Below are 26981 nucleotides of genomic sequence, written 5' to 3' on the forward strand. Positions count from 1 at the left end.
CTTGGTGACGAGTAATGGGGAGAGTTTGATGGTATAAAACATTGTAAGAAATGGCTCCCTCTGAAGTGCCATAGTTTTCGAGAAAGAAGTATATTTCCATGAATTTGATTTTGAGACCTCAGATTTAGAACTTGAGGTCTCGAAATTAACCATCTAAACGCACACAACTTCGTGTGACAAGGGTTATTTTTCTTTCATCTCGCAACTTCGATGACCGATTGAGCTCAAATTTTCACAGTTTTTTTTTTATGCACATGTTGAGATACACCAAGTGTGAAGGCTAGTCTTTGACAATTACCAATAGTGTCCACTGCCTTTAACAAACATGGAGATGCACTATACAGGAATTCGCAAACTGTGACTGTAGGTGATGATCTTCCATTCCGGAAGTTACGTCCAGCCGTACCCAGCAGTTTGCTTTACTTGGGCATGCCACATCCGGAAACTGTTTCATATAACAGCAAAGTACGTTGGCTGGCCTAGGCAGATACCGTCCAGTTTCATATACGAAAGGTGCCTTGAAAGGTATATGTATTGGCCTTTGCTTATGGTGTGTTATGTTATCATGAGCTTTAGGCTGTTATAAGGTGAAGAATAATTTACTATTGGATATTCTGTACTGTGGACATTTATGAAATACATCAGTTCTTGCTAAGACATCGGTTCCTACTGACAATGATGTTGGCGTTCCACCTAGTAGTGGTGTTGGTGCACACTGCAGCGCTTGCCGCAGCTGCTGGGATTAGCTCTAATGCCGAAAGCGAGTTGTCCCTCACGGCTGTTTCAGGACTCAATCCAGAGGAGACGAGTCGATTTGTTCTGCAGTGTGACGCGACAACGGAAGGCTCCCAAACTGTGGGGATTCTCAGAGGCAGTCAACAGATTTCATGGAACGGCCAGCTGACGTCTGATTTCGTCAGGTCTGGGACCCCGCCTCGGTTCACTTTGGCACGCTACGTGCCGAGAGAGGGTAAGACGATAGATCTTCTCACGATCGACACTATATGCGCAACTGACGAAGGAACTTACACGTGTAACATATACGACAAGTCCGATACAGATGTCAGTGCGACGTCGTACGTAGTCGTGAAGTCGAGCAGTGTGGACATATCTGTTGGAGGGTATGATAGTAGCGACCTTTGTCAGAAGGATGGTGAAGTAACTGCCCTCAATGGCGACAATCCTAACATGGTTTGTTCATGGCGATCCGAAAGAGCCTCTCTCAGCTGGACGGACGGTAGAACTGGTTTGCCCGTTGCTTCTGTGAAGACCGTGGCACAGGGCGTTTCATCTGCCAAAATCAACCCGGCAGTCACGGACGATCTGGAAGGAGCAACATTCCAGTGTTCGGCATCTGTTAACGTATGCAGCTCTACTGAGGTCCGTACTTGCACTGTTGGACCCATTACTGTTGTCAACGAACCCAGAATAACCGTATCTTCAGTAAAGACTCATTTCGAAGCCGGGGAATTGGCCGAGTTCGTCTGCACGATGATACCGTCCGTAACGAGCAGTTCCCCGGTGATGAGCTGGCACACCGTCCCCCCACTGGGAGCCAACCGGGCGTATTTCTCCTCAACGGGTCTGGCACGGATGCGCTTGATGCAGATATCCGAGGAAGATGACGGCATGGTCATTCATTGCACAACGTACGGCAGATACTCCGCAACCGGGGAGTACACGGTAGTCGTATCGTCGAATTTCACGGGAACTAATGCAATAGTCGATCCAATAGGGGACACGGTGCAGACAACACCCGGAAGCTTCCCGTGGAATACAACGACAACACCGGGTGGTTTACCGGAGGAGAATACAACATCACCAACGTCCAAACAGCCCTTCATCCTGTTCGGCTCGTACCCGATTACTATAGCTATCATCAGCGGTGGCTCAGTCTTTGCAGCTCTTCTCCTTGCCCTCGTTGTCTTTTGCTGCTGCCGTGGACGAAGAAGGCACAAGGCGAAGCCACTGCCACCAAACAATCGAAAACTCCGGCTGTCACCGAGCACCTTCGGGAGCGGCACCCCGGAACACAGCGTCCCAGGCGGGGGGACCGACGGCCATTACATGTACGCCACGATCTTCGATCCGGACGAGCAATGGGGAGCAACGCCTGGTTCCACGCCGTCCAGAGCAACGACGGTCAGAGTGGATGAGGTTGCAGGCTACCAGCAACCGAAGGGCGTGGCATCGACATCGACCCCACCCGTGTACTCCCAGGTCGGAGCACCGACCTTCGACTCCACCCCGATATACCAGGAGACTAGTTTAACCTCGCCTAACAATTCGGCCAAGTACTTTGAAATATCTCCCCCGGATGGTATGGTCGGGAATGCCCTTTACCAATCGTCGGGTGAGTATGTTGATCCCGAGGTAACGAACCAGGCGACGGTGGACAAGGCTTTGCCGTCGATCAGAGCGGAGAAACGGCAGGCAGCAGAGAGCAGACACGCCCCCACTAGTCCTAATTCTTCGGGTTATCTTGCAATCGGCGAGGTACCTGACGCAGTTCGCTACGGGAGTTCAAGAGACATGAATGCCAAATCGGCTGTTTATATGGAGATCATCAGTTAAAGTGCCGTGAACTTTTATTTCCAGCTGAACTACCACTTGAAGCAACAATGGCGTTTGAACACTTTTGGTAATTGTCAAAGAATAGTATTCTCAATTGATGTATCCCAACGTGATGCATAAAATAACAGGGGTGGATTTCACAAAGAGTTAGGACTAGTCTAAGCTGAGTTAGTACTGCAGTAAGTCGTCCTAACTTAGAACTATACATGCAATCTCATAGGACTAGTCCTAAGTTAGGACTAGTCCTAACTCTTTGTGAAATCAACCCCTGATCTGTGAAAATTTTGCCTCAATATTGGTCATCGAATTTGCAAGAGTATATGAAAGAAAAAAATAAACTTGTTGCATTACTTTGTGTGCTTTCATCAGATGCTTATTAAAATGCTTCGGCTTTTGTTATTATTTGAATGAGAAATTAATCTCTCAGAAGGAGCCGTTTCTCGCAACGTTTTTTTTTTACTACAGTTCAAGTAAGTTCTTATGCTATTACAGGGAAAGGTTGATCAATGCTAGATACACACGTAACACAATGTGGTACTTCTAGATTTGTATAGTATTGTATTTATATTGTAAAGTAATAATTATATTTATGATATACACTTTAATTCAATTCCATCGCGTGGATGAAACTTAGCCATTTGTCCATTGTTGTTTTCTTATCCCAATGTGAGACGGATTTGAACCGAAAGTTGTGTTTAAATAAGTATTATGTAGTTTCCACAAAGTTATGCAGGCTTCAAGTACTGCACACAATGACGATCCGCCTTTGACCCTTTTTTATATTAATTTTTTTTTTTTTTTTTGTCAACAGGATTTCAACACTGTTTTATGTCTGTTATTTTGTAGAAACTATACTTTGCATGTTACACGTTGTGTGTGCATTTTCCATGGCAAATGCGATTTTCTTTTCACGTTTTGAAACAGCAGCATCTATTAAAATCGTTCAAAGAAAAACAGATCTTGATAACCCTCGCTCTGGTCGCCATAGTCAGCAGAACGCTGGTTCTAGTCCTACTCAAGCTTGGGTCCCTGGTCTTAGATGTTGTTAGCCTTTTTGTAGAGCCCCGTACCGAAAGTGAATTTATTTTTTTCACGTCTGACGGTTCTTATTAGTTGAAGCCCATGCCGAACCCGTGATTTCGAAAAGAGCCCGCAGTGTCAAGATTTACTTCTCTTCGACCGTTTTTATAGAGCTGCTTAAGCACAATAGAAGATGCTAAGCACAATATCCTGCTCGTTTCTGCTTTGCAGAGAGTTTTTTATACGCAATACTGGGCACAGTTTCAGTTCCATATGAGATGCTTAAGCACAAAAAGTACCTATAATAACAACATGTTTACCATGACAAGGTTACCAGCCAAATTAGCATTCCACGTGTATCATTATGATTGGTATCATGCTTCTTGTTGATATTAGCAGAAAGTTTCCTAAGCAAGGTTTGTTGCTAAGAAAACAGCTCTATTGATCGAGCAAAATGAGGATGAGTACGCCAATGTTTGGTTTAAAAGTTGATGTAAAGTATAAATGGATTATATCTCTGTTTATGAGTTGTATTATAGGAAGACAGTTTATCTTCAAGAAATGTATCTGCTATGTTGAAATAAATGTCACCAAGAAGAAATATTTGTTAAATATTGTGATGTTGTTTTGAAGCTGTAAGCGCTTCTTGTAAGTTGGGCAAGGATGCAAGGATTCTTTACAGATGGTCAGGGACGAGTTTGGGCTTGCGGGGATCTCCAAATTTGTTAGATATAATGACCTATAGAGTCAACTCCCAGTTTTGTTCTGTCTTCTGTCTCCTGTTAATTAAAATACTTTAATTATTGCTAGCTTGGAATTCTCCACTGATTAGAGGCTGCAAATGTACACACAACCACAGATTCTTTCAAAGGCAATCTGAAAAAGTGCTAAGGAAATTTAAACTTGCAATGTTGTCACAAACCGGAATTTTGTAAAAACAGGTATACCAAATTTGTCCCTGAACAGCTTCATAAAACACAGTTAAAAAAAAAGGTTATCGTACAAATTTGAAGGGGTTGGGGAAGAAGAATTGTTTAAATTGTATTGAAGAAGCCAGCATTGTAAAAACCGATTTATGTGCAGTTCTATTCCAATTGTTGTTTGACCTTTCACCGGCCGGAAGGAGGTATCACTCCTCTCACTAAACACCCGATAGCATGGGAACACATGGAGCGTCCAACCCGGAACCCTTATCTAAACCTTGCTGATTGTTCTTTAAGCTTCCGGTTGAATCCGGTGCTGGTCTTACAATCAAGAATGAGCATTATGACAATTGAGATATACTACTGTTATTTGTGTGGAGGATTTGTGTATAGAAGATTTTGGATTTGGCTTAAAGGAACACGTTGCCTTGGATCGGACGAGTTGGTCTATAAAACCGTTTGTAACCGTTTTTTTTAATGCATAATAATGATTGGAAAGATGTTTGAAAAGTAGAATACAATGATCCATACAAATGTGCCTCGAAATTGCGTGGTTTTCCCTTTACTTTGCGAACTAACCCGGTCGGCCATTCATTGGAGTCGGACATTTGACTCCCCTAAGTGGCCGACCGTGTTATGAAAACCACGCAATTTCGAGGCATGTTTTGTGTGGATCATTGTATTCTACTTTTACAAGATCTTTCTACCCATATGCATTTTATAACAAACGGTTACAAACGCTTTTTAAAGACCAACCCGACCGATCCAAGGCGACGTGTTCCTTTAAGTCCGAGGTCCTGAGCGCGTATACAAAAAGCACGCGCAAACTTGTCGGGGCCGAATCTGTCGCCGAATCTGGACCCGAAGTCGCGGATTCGAAAAGGAAAACAGAGCGGTGGGTGGCACCCACCACAACAATTACCGACTTGACTAGTGACTTTGTGGCTTCTGCTCTGCATGAATCACATTATTTTCTTTTGGTATGATTATTTCAGTATGGTAAACCTCAACAGGATGCTGAAAAGAATATGAAAGGCGACTAAATTGTTGCTCTGGTAAAACAATTACTGATCCACTAAGCCTACCTTTAATTGTTGCAAAATTGAAAGTGGAAGAAGAAGTTTAGCCTCGTGCGTAATATCCTAACTTAAGGGCACAGGGCACCTTTGGTAGTTGTTAAAGACCAGTATTCTCACTTGACCCTCATCCCAACAGATCTGTAAAATAACAAACCTGTGACAATTTGGTCTGAATTGGTCGTTGATTTTGCAAGAGAATAATGACACCCTTGTTGCCTTTTTTTTGTGTGCTTTCAGATTGGGCCTCGGATTGCACAGTCTATATTTGACATCCAAGTGATGTATGAACGATGTGGAAGTGGGTTGTTGTGTATAAAAAAAACTGGGTTATGTTTTGCTGTCTGGATTTCCTGCTTGACAAGCTATATTAAAAGTACAGCCACATCGGCACGTGATTTCCATTTCCAATCATGAGTCATTTAAAGATATTTTTGAAAGAGACACAAAGGCATTATTCATCCGTATGATCTAATTCTAGTGGTCATCTCTTGTTACTTCCTAGATATAAATAAGGATGTTTTACAATCTCACCTGTAAACAAACCCGGGGTTGATTTCACAAAGGTAGTCCTAACTTAGGACTAGTCCTAGGCAATGCTAAGAGATAGGATTAGTCCTAAGTTAGGATGAGTTACTGGTCCTAACTTAGGACCAGTCCTATCTCTTAGCATTGCTTAGGACTAGTCCTAAGTTAGGACTACCTTTGTGAAATCCACCCCGATCGAGTAATTTGTGATTTAAAGGCATGGACACCGTTTGTAATATATAGTCAAAGTTCTCTATTTTCTCCTGACTCGCGCAATGGATTGAGCCCGATTTTTCACATGTTGATTTAATATATGTAAACATGACCGCTGTCTGTCAGTTCCACCAGGGGCCAATTTCATAAGCACGAAAATAGCTCGCTTATTTTTCACATGTTACTGGCCAAAATTTCATGCCATATACATTGCTTGTGACTGGTATTTAGCTGTTGTTTACTTAGCACAAAAATTGAGTGGAGTCTTGGCCAGTAATCTGATTTTACTAGGCAATAATTTTTTCGCTTAAGCAAAATTTTGTGCTTAAGCAGCTCTATAAAATTGGGCCCAGGTTTGCATAATATTATTGTCAAGTGGAATGAAATGAAAAGTACAATGCGTTGATCCTATAGTATACAGTATCCCGTAAAGGCTCTTAGAACGTTGTTCAAATAATTGACGTGCAACATTTACACAATTTGATGAAAGTTATTCCAAAAGTTTTCTTTTCATTATTTCTTGATTTGATGTGCTTTACTCGTAAACACACTTGTGGTAATTGTTCACTTTTTTTTGTTTCTTTTTAATCACAAGTTGCATGGACTATTTGGGTAGGCGACTGAAATTATTATCACACTTTCTACCCAACACTGCGTGATTGGATCAATCAATGTAATTATGCATATTAATTGGGCAATGTTTATCCAACAAAGACTCAGCTATACACAGATGATATAGTTGCTAGGGACGGGGTGCTTACAGCTGATTTTCCCAACCTAATGAGAGATAGACAGGGATGGGCAAGTCACAACATGATTCCGACCTCGGTCGACTAGAGAAAGAGAGAGAGAGAGAGAGAGAGTTTATCCAACTATCCTAAAATAACACCCAACGCTGGTCAATTGTTTTACTTGCCCAACCCCAAAATCTACTCAACAGTTTGCAAATAAGAGAATAAAAGGGTAGCTTCTAGTTCTTTCCACGGCCGTTTAAAATAAGCATGGTCGAATTGCCGTGTGATAAAGGCAATTCAAACGGCAATTCAAACCTGCAAGGTTTTAAACTGCCGTGAAAGAACTAGAAGCTACCCTTTAATTCCCATTCATGAATGCATTTTTGGTTAAAAGGCGTTAACAAATACAATTAGAGACACTTTAACAATTGAAATTCGAGGTTTGAAATATTTATCAAAACATTTGTGAAGAATCTGTTCGATGCGCGTGGGTTGTGTGTACGCGCGCGCGCTTAGGTTACACACGCGCGCGCGGTTAGATTACGCGCTGTTACTATATCTATGAATTGCGTTCCGCGTGATAATCTTGCGCGCGCCCGACACGCGGAAGTCAGCTTGTTATAAACACTGGTCATTATCAAAGGTTTACACACCCCCACGTGACGCGCTCTCAACCAATAGGAATAGCGAAACTGTCTGAGGTATTTATGAATGGAGTTTATCCAGTGTTATTTTGCCCAGCATTTTTAATAGTGTTACATGGACTATTCGGTAGTCGATTTTAGGATGTTTGGACACTGGCAGGACATGAGCAGTCTCATATGGTTGAAATACTACCTGCATCAACAGTATATTTTTTAAACAATTAACTTCTCAACCACGGTAGTCTAGTCCGTAAGACACTGCTCTAAAATTACAAGGGTCGTGGGTTCGAATCCAATCCGAGTAACATGCCTGTGATATTTTTCACAGGACTCGGGAAAGTACTGAGTAAACAGTGCTAACACACATCGGTGTATGGCTAAAAACCCCAAATTAATTCATTTCTCGATATTAGTGCTGATTAATTCAGCACATTTTTTTTTTACATCAGATTGTAGGTATATTTTGCACAGAGACGATAAGGATGCACTGTGTGGCTGGCTATTCCGCTCCATTGATCACGAAGTCAACAAAGTTTATTAGGTTTTTTTTTTTTTTTTTTTTTTTACTCATACCCAATGTGTGCAAGAACTGTATACTCAATGTCCTTCCCGGGTACTGTGAACAAAAACTCATGCATATTACTCGGGTGGGGTTCGAACCCACAACCTTTGTGCCATTAAAAAAACATATTTTCCACAGAACTTGGGGAAGTACTGAGTATACAGTGCTTTACACTCACATCGGTGTATGGGTAAAACAAAACGAATATTCTTTGTCCCCGATGCAAAATTCGTGTAACATCCCACCGTTTGTGTAGTGAATGGTGGCGCTCTATATGAACATTAAGGCCCATAGACCTTTTTGCAAATACTGGGGTGGCGCGTAAAGCTTGGAATTATGTGCATTCATAAATATAGAATATACTGTGGTCTGACTGGTGATCACACTTGATCCATATCTATCCCACAATGCACCTCATTCAACAGTCTGCGCTTGCGCAATGGTATCGAAAAGGTGTATGGACTTATCATCGCACGCTGTAATATATTGGCTTATATAAACCGGTGTGGCATGAAATTCCGTCATCCGAAGATAATAGCCCCAAACAAGGCGAATTGTGTACAAAATCCTTCTCCACCAGCCATGCTAATTTCTCATAGTGGGCGACAGTTAATCCTGGAGACAGAAACTGTATAGTGACAGCAACCACCAAGACAAGCATAATATAATAGAATACCCCCCCGCCCCCCCCCCCCCCCAAAAAAAACACTTATCGACGGAGATAACACGCACTTATTGACAATTAACTAGGCTAAATTTGGCGCCAAAGTCTGCGATTCCACTTTGAGGTGTTGACAGATGCCCCAGTACAGGATAAACTGAAATAGCAGCCAGTGGCAGATGAAAAACCCATCGGTCGGTGACAGCTGTCACAGTGGTGACTTGTTCGAGGGTTTTAAAGGCAGTGGACACTATTGGTAATATTACTCAAAATAATTATTAGCATAAAACCTCACTTGGTATAACGAGTAATGGGGAGAGGTTGATAGTATAAAACATTGTGAGAAACGGCTCCCTTTGTAGTGAAGTAGTTTTCGAGAAAGAAGTACTTTTCCACGAATTTGATTTCGCGACCTCAGATTTAGAATTTGAGGTATCGAAATCAAGCATCTGAAAGCACACAACTTCGTGTGACAAGGCTGTTTTTTCCAAGTTATTATCTCGCAACTTCGACCACCAATTGAGCTCAAATTTGTATAGGTTTGTTATTTTATGCATATGTTGAGATTTACCAACTGAGAAGGCTGGTCCTTGACAATTACTAATAGTGTCCAGTGTCTTTAAATAAAATTGTGTGTGTAAAAAAGAAGAAAAAAGAAGAAGAAAAAAAAACGAATATATAAAAAGTACTCAATAAATTAACTATGCCGATTTGAATAGTATATTATTATTATTAATGTTTTATTGTCACTTGCAAAAATATAAAATTATACAGTGAAATGCGTCTTGGTTTTGCGTGTCTAAGAATATGTTATACAAAAATACACAATAAACAAGCGAAATATACCACTTACTTTTATTCATAAGCATGAAACAAAAGTAAATTAATCAAATACAAATGAAAATAGAGTATAAAATAAACAAAACTAAACTAAAAGGGATTTACACTGCAATAAAAAGCAATACAGTGCAGTTTTACAAGAAATTGTTTTATAGGCCTTTGAATGAATAATAAATACAATAACAAACAGAATAGAACTGAACTGAACCAAACGACAGTTATGCTCTTTGTTTCAATTTAATGGTACATTATTTTGGTTGAGACTTTTCAGAAAAGGTCGAAAATGATAAAATTCCAGAAGCCCTTTTGACTATATTTATAAATATTCATACAGAGCTCACGCACGAAAACCGGTGAATAATTTGCAGATAAAAGGAAAGGAATTTTAGTGTGATACGGATTGACTGATTGCTCATTGGTTTTGCTCAAAAGTTATTGGTAATTGGTGATTGGTGATTGGTGATTGGTAATTGGTCACTGCTCATTGGTCACTGGTCATGCTATAAAACCGGCATGCGTCTCCTTGTCGATACACAAACCTGTTGGTTTCCATAGTATGTTCGTTGATTGTGCCAGCCCATATTTCTGCAATCTTTGACACCGGGGTGTAGGCTAAAGTGTGTACTTGTTTTCCAACTTCTACCAAGAAGGGCTTGGTGAATGTGATAATGCGTTTGTACTGGTACGCAATTCTTGCAGCCAGTGTTCTGGTTCTGGTCCACGGAGAGCCTGGCAACGGTAAGCGCAGGAAACCTCACACTTTTGCCGTGTTACAAAGTCAAATGATCTTTGGACTGCAAAAGTGTTGCATTTAAATGAGTCAATGACAATCGTCTATTTAAAAAAAAAAATTTTTAATAGTTTGCCTTATCGAAAAATTATGTTATTAAATTTATTTATCTACTTCAAAATCTCAAAAGTCAAATGGCAACGCGGGAAACATATTTTTAAAAGCAGTGGACAACTATTGATAATTACTCAAAATAATTATTAGCATAAAACCTTTCTTGATTACGAGTAATGGGGAGAGGTTGATAGTATAAAACATTGTGAGAAACAGCTCCCTCTGAAGTGAGGTAGGTTTCGAGAAAGAAGTAGTTTTTCACGAATTTGATTTCGAGACCTCAGATTTACAATTTTGAGTTCTCGAAATCAAGCATCTAAAGCACACAACTTCGTGTGACCATAGTGCAACAAGGGTGTTTTTTCTTTCATTAATATCTCGCAACTTCGACGACCGATTGAGCTCAAATTTTCACATGTTTGTTATTTTATGCATATGTTGAGATACATCAACTGTGAAGACTAGTCTTTGACAATTACCAATAGTGTCCAATCCAATGTCTTTAAAAGAGTCGTGTGTCATGGTGGCCGTTCGAGCAATATGATGCATTCTTGGAAACGAAAGGGCTGATAATTATTCTGCTGGACTATGCAATATTTGTTTCTCTCACTTATAGGCACTGGGCACCTTCGATGGTTGTCAAACACCAGTCTTCTTACTTGGTGTATCTCAACATATGCATAACATATCAAACCTGTGAAAATTTGAACTCGATTGGTCGTCGAAGTTGCGAGAGAATAGTGGAAGAAAAGCAATACCCTTGTCGCACAAGTTGTGTGCTTCAGACGCTTGAATTCGAGACCTCAGCTGAGATCTCGAACTCATTAGTGAGAAATAACCTCAAAAAAAATAACGTTACTTTAGAGGGAGCCGTTTCTTTGATGTTTTATACTATCAACAGCTCTCCACTATTGCTCGTTACCAAAAGTAAGTTTTTAAGCTAATTAATTTTGAGTAATTACCAATAGCATCCAGTGCCTTAAATAGGAAAGTTAGTGAAAAAATACAACCACGTACACATTAATGGTTTAATTATTTTTCAAGCGTTGGTTTCTACAAATTATTCTCTGCGATACAGGAGCAATGTTTGACCATCCTGGTTTGTGTCCTTATGGCGATGACCCTGTGTATAAGAGCGTATTGAACGTTGGAAATTGTCCAAATGACTGCCGCAAGTCATTACACGACTACGACTGCAAGGCCACAGAGAGATGCTGCCCAACCCCGTGTAGCGGCGACAGCTGGATGTGCGTGCCTCCCAGTAAGGTGATGTTCGAACTGCCAATGTGGGACGAGATCCCTCCGCGACCCCGGCCCAAGCCCACTCCGCAACCCCAGCCCATCACTGAAACGACACTGCAACCCACATTTGGTAAGAATAAAACAATAGTCAAACAATTGTTTGATTTAAGTCTGAAAACTAATTGGGTTACAAATCTCATTGCCTTATTGTGAGATGGCGTCGAGCACCACTTTTGCGCAATTTGGCTGTTGCGCAAAAGTGTGCGTGTGCATTGATTAGAGGCCCTTTTCGAAACCACGGCTTTGGCTTTTGATTCGGCTTCCAGGCTCCGTCCTCTCGTCCGAAGCCCTGAGCGCATACGCAAACAAATGCACAATATTGTCTAAACAACCGCGGGCCGCCCCGCTTGAAGCTAGCCTGAGCCGAATCCTAATCGAAAAGGACTAGAGAAAGAGCGCCTTTCCTACTCGTACCAATAGGTGGCGCTTTTATGAGACATTCAACTCAATAATTATTTTGAAAACTTTTTTTCCCGCCTGTGTAAATATTTCCCTCTGAATTGGAGTCAAAATGTTCAAGAAAACCGCTTCCGAAAAACCTTAAAAATAAACCAGCTTATGATGATTGTTACAGCCAAATTTTAAGTAAGGGCAATGTGTTTAAAGGAACACGTTGCCTTGGATCGGTCGAGTTGGTCTTTGAAAAGCGTTGTAACCGTTTTTTGTAAAATGCATATGGGTAGAAAGATGTTGCAAAAGTAGAATACAATGATCCGCACAAACATGCCTCGAAATTGCGTGGTTTTCCTTTTACCTCGTCGACTAACGCGTCGGCCATTTATGGGGGTCAAAAATTTGACTCCCATAAATGGCCGACCGTGTTAGTTCGCACAGTAGAAGGAAAACCACGCAATTTTGAGGCAAACTTGTGTGGATCATTGTATTCTACTTTTAAAACATCTTTCCAACCATATGCATTATATACAAAACGGTTACAAACGCTTTTGCTTTGACCAACTCGTCCGATCCAAGGCAACGTGTTCCTTTAAAGGATTTGGATACTTTTTGTAAATGTCCACAGATTTATACGTCAAACTTACACCGTTTGAAGATAATGATAGTAGAAAGCGTATCTTAAAATATTACTTACTGAGGTGCTGTAGTTTTTGAGAAATATTAGTAAAACAATGTCATGAAAATACGTTTTAACATGCTAAATTAAATTTCGTCTCATGATCACTGAGACGAAAATTATTTGCATGACATTGTTTTACTCATTTCTTAAAAACTACAGCACCTCAGCAAGTAGTATTTTCAGGGAAGCATCAATATCTTCAAACTGTGTAAGTTTAATGTAAATCTGTGGACATTGTGTTTTTTTTTTCTTTCTACAAAAGGTACATAACCCTTTGCTAACAACTGTGCATGGTTGTTCACTACTGACCCACTTATAATGGACTGAGCCAAACTTTCCACATATGTTTGTTACTTCAATAATATGGTTGATATGTGGGATTTGTTGAATTTATGTTGAAAATAAATCCTTGTGTTTCACATGAAATTGTTCAGTGCACTGCAAACAGATCCCCCTTCTCTTGAGCCAAACGATTATTTGCAACGACGCTATTATGCCCATCACGAATGAAAATGTTCTTTTAGTTATGTTTAGGAGAAAGTGCAATAATTCGTGGATATAGAATGCAAGAGTGACGTCGCAGAAATAGGACTTTTACAAAATGATTCTCTTTGATACAGGATGTCCTCCATTCACTGACCCTGTGTTTGACAGCATCCTCAGCAATCCTTTGCATTGTCCAAAAGAGTGTCGCATCGAGATAGGCAACTATGTAAAGAGGTGGACGCCAAGAGATGCTGCCCCACCCCAAGCAGCGAAGTAAGCTGGATGTGCGTGCCTCCCGTCAGAACAGACCTTTAAGACACTGGGCACCTTTGGTAATTGTCAAAGACCAGTCTTCTCACTTGTTCAACAGTTAGCGCTTGCCCAATGTGTATTTTGCGAAAAGGTCTATGATGTCATATCCCTAAAACGTCGGCTTAACTCAACGACAACAACAACAACAAAACAACAACAAATTAACCAGCAACCTCCTTAAAGGATTTGGGTACTTTTTGTAACACAAAACACGATGTCCACAGATTTACATTAAACTTACACCGTTTGACGATAATGATAGTAGAAAGCGTCCTTAAAATATTAGTTGCTGAGGTGCTGTAGTTATTGAAAAATGAGTAAAACAATTTCATAAAAATACGTTGTTACATGCTAAAATTTTCGTTTCATTATCACTGAGACGAAAATTATTTTCATGACATTGTTTTACTCATTTCTCAAAAACTACAGCACCTCAGCAAGAAATGTTTTCAGGGAAGGTTTCTGCTATCACTATCTTCAAACTGTGTAAGTTTAGTGTAAATTTGAATACATTGTGTTTTTTTGTCCTACAAGAAGTGCATAGACCACACACCATTCAAATACCATTTGAATTTAATAAAAACACTTCATGCCCGAAGCATTATGTAGGCATCTGAAAGCACAAAATGTTGTGTTTTATTCTTTCAATATTCTGTTGCAACTTCGGTGACCAACTTTGAGTGCAAGAAATTGTTCAAGCCGGCGGTTCTTAAATCACCTTTGTTGGATTTGATTGGTTAAACTATGGGTAATGTTTTAATCCTGTTTTAAACTTTGTAATAAGAATGTTGGCCTAGAAAATAAACATTACTTCTACACTGTTCCAAAAAAGTCAAACTAATCTCCTGTGTCTTATTGATTGTGTAATTACTGAAGGACAGGGCTGTTTAAAACAAAGAAGAGAGAGAGAAAAAGATGAATTTAATGCGTTTTTGTGTAAACAAAATGAAGTTAACGATCGCAATACGCGGCCGCGGCAACAACACTAGCAAAATGCCCCCCCCTACAGCGTATACCTGACGTCATTTGACCTGAAACTGCTACTGTCGTAGTGCTTTTCAATGGGGATTTGTTTTTCTTCTAAATCGGTTCAAAAAGGGAATTCTTAAAAAGTTGACATTTTGAGGATGGCATTTCTGGCCACAGGAAGGCTGACTGGCTACGCTCGATACATTATTAACAACACATTAATTTTGTTTTGTTTGACATAGAGTATATTACGCAACAGTTTTTGCCGTGTATTCTATTATTCCTGCCTTTTGTGGAATGTTCAAGCATTCTTGGCCTTTGTCCACTGACTACAGGCTCTCGCACGCATGATGCACGCATTTCTCCTCAACTATTTCATATTTAGGGTGCCTATAGGCCTACCGTTTCGCTATGTCCACTTCTGACACGTCGACAATTTTCGAAAACAAGTTCAAGACTATATTTCGACTATAGATTTAACGCCAATGCCACCCCTAAACAGGACTCGAGAAGTTTGAACACATCTCACCATAGGGGGGAAGGGGGCGGGGGGGGGGCACGGAATCTCCTGCAACACCGGCTGGGCCAGCGTTGGACAGCTCGACAAGAAAGGCGTTGACCAACTCTCCGCACAGCAGCTCGAAACTTGTCTCAAAGAAATTGGAAAGCCGCAACCAGCATGGCGCAGAATTCTACCCACATAGTCTACCCCGCAAGATCCTCCTTCTCGTCGTCTTGTTCGAGGTAAATTAAACGCATCATCTTATTTTAAATTTGCATATCGTGCATGCAGCCCTATCCCATACTGTCTCATTGAAATTCTTGAAAAGGGGAATTTTCAGTAGTATTGTTTTTCTTTCCTTGTTTCGCCCAATAATGTGTAACTGTTTTTCTTGCGTATGAGCGTAGCGAAGTAGTATCACCGTTTATTTCGTTGGTCTGAAAATATCCTCTTATTCGATCTTCGCACCTGGCACATTGACAACTCAGGGGGGCGTGTAAAGTGATAAGTCCACTATGGGCCATAGCGTGAAAGCCGCTTGGGCGACAGTATCTGAGGACGCCGGTATATTTATTGTACCGGTGCTTTAGCTCCCTCATCGGTAGAGAACTATGCCAAAAACCGGTAAGAGTTGCCTGAGGTACGAGTAGATCTGGGCCACTGTCTTTTTCCGCAAGGATAAAGACAGATCCCTGCCGCTAGATCCAGTGATTCCATTGGATACAATGATATGATAAAAGTGCAGTGACATAGATGCCCAAACTGTCACGTCCGCAATAAAATTTGACTGCGTGTCTTTGGGTGCGTTCGACAAGCTTCCCTGGGTCGACCCCGCAGTGCTCACTCGAGTGAACTCGTACCCAAGTCAACTTGTCCCCAGGTGAAATCGTACCCAAGGGCACTCGTGCCCAAATTAATTCGTACCCAAGTCAACTCGTCCCCAGGTTAACTCATAACAATGTGAACTCGTACCCAAGTCAAGTTGTACCCTTACGTTATATGTATAAGAGATTTTATAAAACGACGTATTACGTCGACACACATTAACGCCAATTTGTTTTGCCAATTTGTTCTGTCATGTTTTAGTTTATTTTGTAGCCCAAAGAACCCAACGAAGCTGGGTATCCCTTTAAACAACACTGTGACACTTTCAATAGAAGATTTTCTTTTGACTTCAGTGAGGGCGCTGTGTGCCCTATAAGAACAAGATCATGAGGTAATACACCGCATCCTGTGTTAACTTTCTTGTGGTACACAACTCCTGTGTAAAGTAGGATTTGAAATTTTACATGATGGAAATACTGTCTCCCGCCTTGAAGGCTGGAGACCACATTGATCGAAACGTCGAGTTGAAACACACGATTCTTTTTAGCAGAACCAACCAGGCTCATGATATTATCATTATATCGTGTTACCGCAATTTATGTGTTAAAGGCAGTGGACACTATTGGTAATTACTCAAAAAAGTATTAGCATATAAAACAATACTTGGTAACGAGAAATGGGGAGATGTTGATAGTATAATAATTTGTGAGAAAGTCACATAGTTTTCGAGAAAGAAGTATTTTTCCACACATTTGACTTCGAGACCAAATTTTCACAGGTTTGTTATTTTATGCAAATGTTGAGATAACCAGGTGAGAAAAGACTCGTCTTTGACAATACCAATAGTGTCCAGTGTCTTTGATGTTGCCGTGGTAACTTTCATGTGGTAACAATTTCTGTTGTACAAGTCGTGTAATAATATTGCAAGAATTGATATTCTTTTGGACCTGTCACTTTTTGTCGCCCCTAAAGGTATCTCAAAATTACTTCCAGAAACACGTATTGTGCTCTAGATTTGCGAAACAACATCCTGTGTTCTACTTTTCGTCAAATTGTGTCAGCCTCCTTTAATTTGAAACAAATTTGATACCTGTGCGCTCTCTAGATTGCGAATAAAAAGTGTGTTCTATAGACTTTCGCCAGATTGTGCTAGCTGTGTCGTCCTTTGATTGTAAACTAATTTGAATGTCTATACATAGACATATTCATGGTCACTATATTTTTGCGGCATAATAACTGCTGCTGTGAGAAATCAAATCGACCCCGGTGTCCTATTATAGTATGGTAAATTATTCAGCAACAATTGGGTCATTCTTCTTCGAATGGTGGACTAGTGCTACTGCTATTATTGTTGGTGGTGATATGCATAAGTTTCTTTTTTAGGGTTTTTACGAAATGATGGTTTTGTTTCAAGTTTTATTGTTGTTTTGTGGTGATATTCCTAGGCAGAATGATTTGCATAAGTTTCTTTTTTTAGGGTTTTTACAAAATGATGGTTTTGTTTCCAGTTTTATTGTTGTTTTGTGGTGATATTCCTTGGCTAAATGCTTTGCATAAGTTTCTCCTTGGGGATTTTACAATTGATGGTCTTGTTTTCAGTTTTATTGTTGTTTTGTGGTAATATTCCTTGGCATAATGCTTTGCATAAGTTTATTTATTAGTAATTCCACTGATGATGGTTTTGTCACAAGTTTTTATCGTGTTTTTAGGCGATATTCATTGGCATATAATGCTTTGCATAAGTTTCTTTTTGGGCAATACAACGGAAACCTACTTATCAGAACTTAATAGTAGGATGGAGAGGTCAGACAAGAAGCCTTGTGCAAAGTATGAACCCTTTAAAAAAGAAAACATGATGACTTTCAAAATAAATAAATAAATAAATAAATAAATAAATAAGCAATAATTATTAAATGCTTTAGAAACATTACGGTGGAATGATGATAAAGAGGACTTCCTTCTGCAGTGGCGCGAGATTACATGCTATTGTTATTAACTAATTTAATTTGATAAATTCATAGATTACAAAAAAAGTCACTAGACACAATTTAGAAGAAAAATAATTAACCATCTTAAACTAAAGAATTTTAGTAATATTGTGTCCCATGGCAAATTAAAGACACTGGACACCATTGGTAATTGTCAAATACCAGTCTTCTCACTTAATAGTGAATCTCATCATATGCATAAACTAACAAACCTGTAAAAATTTGAACTCAATTGGTCGTCGAAGCTGCAAGATAATAATATAAGAAAACTCACCCTTGTTTACATACACGAAATTGCGTGCTTTCAGACGCTTGATTTCGGGACCTCAAAATCTAAATCTGGGTCCCGACACTAAATTGAAATATTTAATCAGTGGATTATTATTATTTGTTCTTTCTCGAAAACTACGTTACTTCAGAGGATGTCGTTTCTCACAATGTTTTATACTATCAACAGCTCCTCATGGCTCGTTTAAGCTTACAATTATTTTGAGTAGTTACCAATAGTGTCCACTGCCTTGAAGTATAGTTACATTAAAGGCAGATGACATGCACTATGTAATCTCTCAAAATAATTATCATCATAAAACCTTTCTTGATAACGAGTACTAAATGGGGGGAACAGGTTAAAACAAGTATAAAACATTGTGAGAAACAGCTCCCTCTGAAGTGACGTAGTTTTCGAGAAAGAAGTAATTTTCCACGAATTTGATTTCGAGACCTCAGATTTCGAAATCAAGCATCTGAACGAACACACACAACTTCGTGTGACCATGGTGCGACAAGGGTGTTTTTTTTTTCATTGATATATCTCACAACTTCGAGACCGATTGAGCTAAAACTTTCACAGATTTGTTATTTTATGCATATGTTGAGATACACCAACTTTGAAGACTAGTCTGTGACAGTTACCAGTAGTGTCCAGTGTCGTTAAGCTTCATTCACAATTATTCATTTTAGTTGCAGCTGATGAGTTCAAAGCGCATGCAGGGATTCATTCCACCATACCACTGCACTGGATATATGCGGATGAATCTTGATCGGATCATTCTCAGTGATGCGGTTCCAACAAAGACCCACACATCGTAATCATCATCAAAAAACCGGTCAGATGTATATATCTATGGATGACAATAATAATACAACTGTAAAGAATTCACAACGGTATTTTAATCACTGCGTCATACAATTAGTTTATGTTATAACACCCCTTACAAATATTCTGCCTGTTCATTGGTTTAGAGCGCGCCACATGATATGTCTTAGTTTTACTAGACGGCGGCAGTGTGATAGTGCATCGTTTGCCGTGTGATTGTCCGACGACTATCACACGGGTACAGTACCCAGACGTCTTTCTAACACCTCGAACCCAATCAGTAGTGCATCTGTGTATTATGAAACGCGCGTACGAACGTTACGTGTACGAAGATGATAAATAGTCTGTTGGGGTGTTACAAAACAAACATTGACTGCTTTAACTCGTGCTATGGTTAAAACTCCGACTCCCTAGGTGATCCTCGGACCGTTCCACTTCATAGAACGCTCAGGGAATCACCTTGGGAGTCGTAGTTTTAACCATAGCACTCGAAGCAGTCAATTTTAGCCCCTTTTTGCTCAATACGTGTTTTGTGTGTGTGTGTTTTTTTTGTTTTTTTTTATATAAGGAGCAAAAGTGAACAATAGCCCAACAGACATTGACATGGTCAATGAACAGAATGAAATTTGAATCAGACTGAAGGATCTTAAAAGAAGAACTCTGATGGGCTAATCAATGGTTCACTGCAGCTCAGATTTACCAGAAAAGAATAAATGTACAAACTTTTGGCAGCCATTTTTCACATACTTACTTATACGAATAATATGTACTAAATGCACTATCGCCCACATTTGATATTATAACACCCTTGCAAAATTATGCCTTTTCATTGGTGTAGAGCGTGTCACATGATATGTCTTAGTTTTACTAGTTTGCCATGCAATAAAACTATGGCCGTGTCCGAAACGACGACTTCGGCTACAGCTACGTCTAGATCAGCGCGTCTACCAGTGTTGAAGAATAGGCAGACGCGCGCGATCTAGCCGTAGCTGTAGCCGAAGTCGCCGTTTCGGACACGGCCTTTTACATGGTGCGCGCAGTACCCAAACGTCTTTTTACCCACCTCGAACACAATCAGTTGTGCATCTGTGTATCTGAAATGCGCGTACGAAATCTACGTGTATGAGGATGATTCATAGTCTGTTGGTGGGGTGTAATAAAACAAATATTGACTGACTTTACGTGTGATATGGTTAAACCTCCGACTCCCTAGGTGATCCCCGGAGCGTTGCATTTTCCCTCGGGAAAATAGAACGCTCGGGGAATCGCCTCGGAAGGGTGTAGTTTTAACCATATCACTCGACGCAATCAATTTTGTACTCTTCTCAATCCGTATTACTACTCTAGAGTAACAGCATCGTGGATTAATAGTGTTTTCTATGTTGTGGAATGTTTTACTTTTTTTGCTGGAAAGCAAAAAGTAACTGGAGTGTGATGAGATCTCGTGTGAATCTTGTTTCAGATTGACGCGGGTCTCGACATGTCTACCAACGAACATGACATTCCAACCTTCAACTGGAGTTGTAGGAACATCTCAGTGACCAACAAAAATAGTCGATTAAAGCACACACCTTGAAGATGCCTTCAGGCCTTGTGCTTCTTGCGACTTGCATTAAAGGCAGTGGACACTATTGGTAAATACTCAAAATAATTATCATCATAAAACCTTTCTTGATTACGAGTAATGGGGAGAGGTTGATAGTATAAAACATTGTGAGAAATAGCTCCCTCTGATGAAGTGACGTAGATTCCGAGAAAGAAGTAATTTTCTACAAATTACTTTTGGAATTGAGCTCAAATTTGCACAGGTTTGTTATTTTATGCATATGTTGAGATACACCAACTGTGAAGACTAGTCTTTGACAAATTACCAATAGTGTCCACTGTCTTGAAAAAGAAAGAAATCATAGCTACCTTTTTTTTCTGTCTTTCCATCGTATACATCAAGTTGAGTTCATCATCTCCATACTGTAGATTAAGCCAGGTCACGTGGAAGTATTTATGAAAATAATCACCCTGGGTGATTAGGCCGTATATGTCAACAGTTCGATCGAAAGCTACTTGAATCCATGTATCAGTTTTTCTCTGCCCACACCAGGAACCTGTGTTAAAGACAGTGGATACTATTGGTAAACTGTCAAAGACCAGTCTTCTCTCTCTTGGTGTGTCTCAACATATGCATAACAAACCAAACATGTGAAAATTAGAGCTCAATTGGCGGTCGAAGTTGCGAGATAGTAATGAAAGTTTGTGGGAGTCAAATATTTGTCTCCCATAAATGGCCGACCGTGTATAATAAAGGAACACCATGCAATTTTGAGTGATACTTGCGTGAATTATTATGTTTTACTTAAAACATCTTTCTATTGAATTTAAAGGAGCATTTCATTAAAAATGGTTTCAAACGCTTTTTATAGACCAACTCGTCCGATCCAATGCAACGTGTTCCTTTAAATTCAATTTACACATTTTATTCCCGTACAGTCAAAACCACAACAGTACAGAATTCATGTAGAAAGTAATAGCGACAAAGGTAAAAGGTGTAAACAGGACAGTATAAGAAAAGGAGCATAACAGGAGGCCAATTTGACATAAACCTAGGCTTGTGCAAATGCATGGTGTGGAGGATATGGAGTAACCATAAATATAAATGTGAATAGTAAAATTGCAGGTACAACCATTAGTAAAATCTCTTTCGAAGGAGTGGTGGCTCTGAAAAGAGCCGGTTTGGTCTCGACGTTTCGAACAGTGTACTCTGCTCGTCTTCAGGAGAATGCAGGACTACTGGTGGTGGTGGTTGAGCTTACATGTATGTATGGCTTGAGGGATGCACATTTGGGCGGGAAGGATCAAAGCTTTTCTTGTCCGGTGAATATGGTCGTCAATCAGGGGGGGGGGGGGGTGGGGGAAATGTGTGTGTGTGTTCCCCCCCCCCCCATTTTTTGGAGGGTGGGGGACACAATATCAAATGTCCCCCAATCTTTTTGACCACCTTTAACATGAAGCCAAAGTTTGGCCTGTGTTAGACTAAACCTTGTGTCTCACCATGGGCATTAATCCTGGGGCAGAGGATGACACAACTTTTTGAATGGTGGGCGATACTATGTCAAAAGCCCCCCCCCCAAAAAATAAATAAATAAATAAATAAATAAATAAATAAATAAATAAATAAATAAATAAATAAATAAATAAATAAATAAATAAATAAATAAATAAATAAATAAATAAATAAATAAATAAATAAATAAATAAATAAATAAATAAATAAATAAATAAATAAATAAATAAATAAATAAATAAATAAATAAATAAATAAATAAATAAATAAAATGGCCCTAGATGGCATCCCAGAGCATCTAAAATGTAAAAATGCACCCTACATCCGGATTTCCCATCGTTGACAGATTTGCACCTCCCCCTTGAAAGAGTGGAAGGGACATGTCCCCCCACCCCACCCCACCCAATTTTCGAAGGGTGGGGGACACAATATCAAATGTTCCCCCTTAAAATTGCCCATAGATTGCATCACAAAGCATCTTTAAATTTTTAAAAAGAATTTTAGCAATCTGCTTAGCAGATTTTTTTAGAAATCTTCTTAGCAGTGCTTTAAGCGGTTTTCAGTATTTATTCTGTGAAATAAATGGTTTTAGTGGTTGACAAACGTTGTACGTGGTATGGTGGCCCTGAAGGAACATTGAACATATAAATTTACGTGAATATTTACGTAAACATTTGCGATTTTGGGAACGAATCACAAAATAATATTAACGTCAATATTCACGTCAATATTTGCGAATTGGGCAGAAATCGTGAATATTTACGTGAATATTGACGTGAACCTTAACGATTTCGGGCACAAATCGCGAATATTTACGTGAATTTACGCGATTTGGGCATAATATCTTGAATATTTACGTAAATATTTACGTAGATATTTGCGTCTGGCAAAAATTCGCAAAAACTGACGTGAATATTGACGTGAATATTTGCGATTTAGGGCGAAATCCATAAATATTTACGTAAATATAAATGTTCAATGTCCCTTTAGGGCCACCATAACCTGGCCCTTAATTTTGTGCAACTAATTAGACGGCACGCAAGATGTACTCAATACTGTTGCTCTCATCAAGTAAAATAAATGTACTTACTATTGCTGTTTAACCTAGCTAGTTTTGGTCCGTATTTTCCGTAGTCTTCGTTCAAGACGTTCTTTGCAGTAATCTGATGGTCGGCTATGGCGCCGCTTTCCATACCCAGGCGAATGATTTTGCAAACTGGTTACACAAAAGCAATATGAAATTCCATTTACGTTAATACGCTTTTTATTTTGTCAAGAAACTGATCGCAGAAGCCACCATCGTACTGGATTTTTTCCTAAAGTAGAAATACAACCACGAGCGAGAGAATGCTAATTGGATGTCACTTTAAAGCCATTGGACACTTTCGGTAAACAGTATTGTCCAAAGGCCCACACTTCGTGTATCACAACTTATAATTATGTAAAATAACAAACCTGTGAAAATTTAGGCTCAATCGGTCATCGGAGTCGGGAGAAAATAACGGGAAAACTCACCCTTGTTTCCGCACGTTTCGCCGTGTCATGACATGTGTTTACTATAATCCGTAATTCTCGTTGTCGAGAATTGATAATTGTTTTAAGGTTTTCTCAAAAAGTAAAGCATTTCATGGAATAATATTTCAAGAGAAGTCTTTCACCATTACCCTTTGTAAACCCTGTAAGTTATTTGTAAATCTGTGAACTTTTTTGTTTTGTTCCGAAAGTGTAGAATGGATTTAAAGGCACTGGACACTATTGGTAATTACTCGACCTATTAGCATAACAACTTACTTGGTAACGAGGAATGGAGAGCTGTTAATAGTTTTAAAACATTGTGAGAAACGGTTCCCTTTTGAAATAACATCTTGAGAAAGAGGTAAATTCTCACTCGATCAAATAATAAAACTTATTAGCTGAAGTTGAAGGCGTTTATTATGCATCTGAGAGCGCACAAATTAATTTGTGCAACAAGGGTGTTTTTTTCGTTCATCTCGCAACTTCGACGACCAATTGAGCCAACATTCTCACAGGGAAGTTGTTTGACGCATATGTTGGGATACATCATGTAAGATTATTCTGGTCTCTTACAGTTACCAAACGTGCCCAGTGCCTGTAAGTTACAACTTTCCATTACCATTTGTTTGATTTTATAGGATGAAAAGAATTTGCTGAAATTGTTTATAAAAAAAAACATTACAAAAAAAAAATGAGTTTATGTTATCTCAGTGTTCACTTGATATGGCCGTTCATCCGGACGTACTAAAGTCGAGAAAAAAAATCATGTAAAGTCTTTTTAAAAAATCATGATTTCACTCATTACTAATGATTTTTTTTACCAACCTGTGATATTGATGAAGTATGTGCATAGTCCATAGTTACCATCATAATCCATCGTCACACACGTGACATTGATAGTACCTGCCTCGAAGTAGTCACCTGATCTTATCAACTCTCCGTTCTCTCCCCTGCATGTTAATGGGTGGGACTTTGCATCTTTTATGTCATATGCTACTCTTATCTCGTTCCACTGAACAGATATACGATCATTGCTGTCGTTGACGAAGCCGTACACAACTTCAGGGCAAAACGGTTTAGGACCTTTAGTATCAACTGAAAAATAGGGAATGTAGAAGATTGGTTTAAAGGCAGTGGACACTATTGGTAATTACTCAAAATAATTATTGGCATAAAACCTTACTTGGTGACGAGTAATGGGGAGAGGTAGATGGTTTAAGACATTGTGAGAAACGGCTTCCTCTGAAGTGCCATAGTTTTGGAGAAAGACGCAATTTTCCACGAATTTGATTTCGAGACCTCAGATTTAGAACTTGAGGTCTCAAAATCAACCATCTAAACGCCTCAACTTCGTGTGACAAGGGTGTTTTTTTCTTTCATTATTATCTCGCAAGTTCGATGACCGATTGAGCTCAGATTTTCACAGGTTTGTTATTTTATGCATATGTTGAGATCAACCAACTGTGAAGGCTAGTCTTTGACAATTACCAATAGTGTCCACTGCCTTTAAAGGGGTACGTTTTAATACCTTGGATCGCGGCGGAGTTTTCCATGAAAAGTGTTTGAAACCGTCTGTAATCTAATGCATATAGTAAATATATGTCTTTAAAAAGTAGAACATAATGATCCACACAATAATATGTCTAGCCTCGAAATTGCGAACTAACACGACCGGCCATTTTGTGGAGTCAAACATATGACACAAAAATCAGCAGAGCTTTGTTTAAATGCGAAAGCCAGAAATCGGGCTGAAGTTGTTGCCCAAATATTCAAAAGATGTTCAGTAATTATTCTATTTATGTTGCGCTTTATTTTCACACTGGGTTTTTTCAGTGCCTTAAAAACATCACATCGTGTGAAAATGTACCAAGCGCATTTGTTTTTCAAATTTGAGCAAAACAATCTCAACTTTGACAACGCCTTCACCCAAAGCCGGTCAAATATTACATCTTGACAAATACGAGGTAAAAATTAAACTTGAGATTTAGATTTCATCATGTAGAACAAAGTCAAAGGATCAACATGATACCCTACTGACCTCTACAGTGTTGACGGTTGGGAAGTTATGGTCGGTCAAAGGTCGTGGGTCACTAACAAATTCCAAGTTCAACTATGCCACAAACAGGCTGTTAAAGTATTGGTTTATTTTCTGTGTTGTTTATTTTACATGTAAATTCAAAATACCATAGCAACCAGGCTAACAATAAAAATAACATACAAACACAAAACTTTGTTAAAACATCAAACTGATCTTAAGTTACGATACTGAAAGAAAAAACACAATCTTTGGTCTTGTATACTTGTCCCAAGAAAAAACCGCTAAAAAGCACATTTTTAGGCAAAAATCAACATAAATAATTAGTTCATCTAAATAGTTTCACCCTTCAGAAATTAATAAAATAAAAAATAAAACACATTTTTATATCATGTTTGAGTTATATCAGAGGAACGATGACTTATAAAATCAAACAGGAAGTTTTTAAATTTTTATAAATTTTGGGAGTGGAAAGTGACAAAAATTGCATTTTCCCCCAAAAATTGGCGTTGACATAGTAAACAAATAAAAATAAAAAATAAATACATGAAGCAGCATCACAAATTTTTTGATTAACGTTCAACACAAACAGGATGATATCAGAATGTGCAAGAATGAGGTAGGCTTCAAACAGGCACAAGCTTGGGATCAAATAATATTATCAAATTTTGTTTTGTTTTATTCTTGTTCGCCTTAACAATACAAAACAATCACACGTACACGCATGCAATGACCTAAAGTCACTGGCAACTACTGGTAAATGTCAAAGCCTATTCTTCTAACTTGGTGTATCTCAACATATGCATTAAATAACAAACTTGTGAAAATTTGAGCTCAATTGGTCGTCGAAGTTGCGAGATAATAACGGAAGAAAAAAAAACACCCTTGTCACACATAGTTGTGTGCTTTCAGATGCTTGATTTCGAGACCTCAAATTCTAAATCTGAACTCTCGAAATCAAAGTCGTGGAAAAGTACTTCTTTCTCGAAAACTATGCCAATTCAGAGGGAGCTGTTTCTCACAATGTTTTATACCATCAACCTCTCCCAAGTACCCGTCACCAAGTAATTGTTTTGCTTAGAATATTTTTTTAAAGTAATAATTACCAATAGTGTCCACTGCCTTTAAAGCTATTATACACTTGCGGTAAACAGTATTGTCCAAGTCCCACACTTCGTATATCACAACCAATACATAAA

General features: G+C 39.1%; 2 protein-coding genes across 2 annotated transcripts; both read left to right on the plus strand.

Moving 5' to 3' along the window:
* The first annotated feature begins 509 nt into the window (after window positions 1–509).
* LOC139947578 (uncharacterized) lies at window positions 510–4183 on the plus strand. Its single transcript, XM_071945519.1, has one exon. The coding sequence runs from the start codon at window positions 676–678 to the stop codon at window positions 2572–2574; it is 1899 nt and encodes a 632-aa protein (XP_071801620.1). The 5' UTR covers window positions 510–675; the 3' UTR covers window positions 2575–4183.
* A 6143-nt stretch (window positions 4184–10326) lies between these two features.
* On the plus strand, window positions 10327–14059 carry LOC139947525 (uncharacterized). Its single transcript, XM_071945460.1, has 3 exons — window positions 10327–10513; window positions 11698–11991; window positions 13617–14059. Exons 1-3 carry the CDS (start codon window positions 10444–10446, stop codon window positions 13757–13759), a joined length of 507 nt encoding a protein of 168 aa, XP_071801561.1. The 5' UTR covers window positions 10327–10443; the 3' UTR covers window positions 13760–14059.
* The last annotated feature ends 12922 nt before the right edge of the window (window positions 14060–26981 follow it).

This window comes from Asterias amurensis, chromosome 14, assembly GCF_032118995.1.
Source record: "Asterias amurensis chromosome 14, ASM3211899v1".
Taxonomy (NCBI): Eukaryota; Metazoa; Echinodermata; class Asteroidea; order Forcipulatida; family Asteriidae; genus Asterias; species Asterias amurensis.

What these genes read in the sequence shown, in the direction of transcription:
- LOC139947578 (XM_071945519.1), top strand. Translation starts at nt 676, where the DNA reads ATGATGTTGGCGTTCCACCTAGTAGTGGTGTTGGTGCACACTGCAGCG.
- LOC139947525 (XM_071945460.1), top strand. Translation starts at nt 10,444, where the DNA reads ATGCGTTTGTACTGGTACGCAATTCTTGCAGCCAGTGTTCTGGTTCTG. An exon ending in CCACGGAGAGCCTGGCAACG is followed by an intron (nt 10,514 to 11,697) that starts GTAAGCGCAGGA and finishes TCTGCGATACAG; the next exon opens with GAGCAATGTTTGACCATCCT. An exon ending in GACACTGCAACCCACATTTG is followed by an intron (nt 11,992 to 13,616) that starts GTAAGAATAAAA and finishes TCTTTGATACAG; the next exon opens with GATGTCCTCCATTCACTGAC.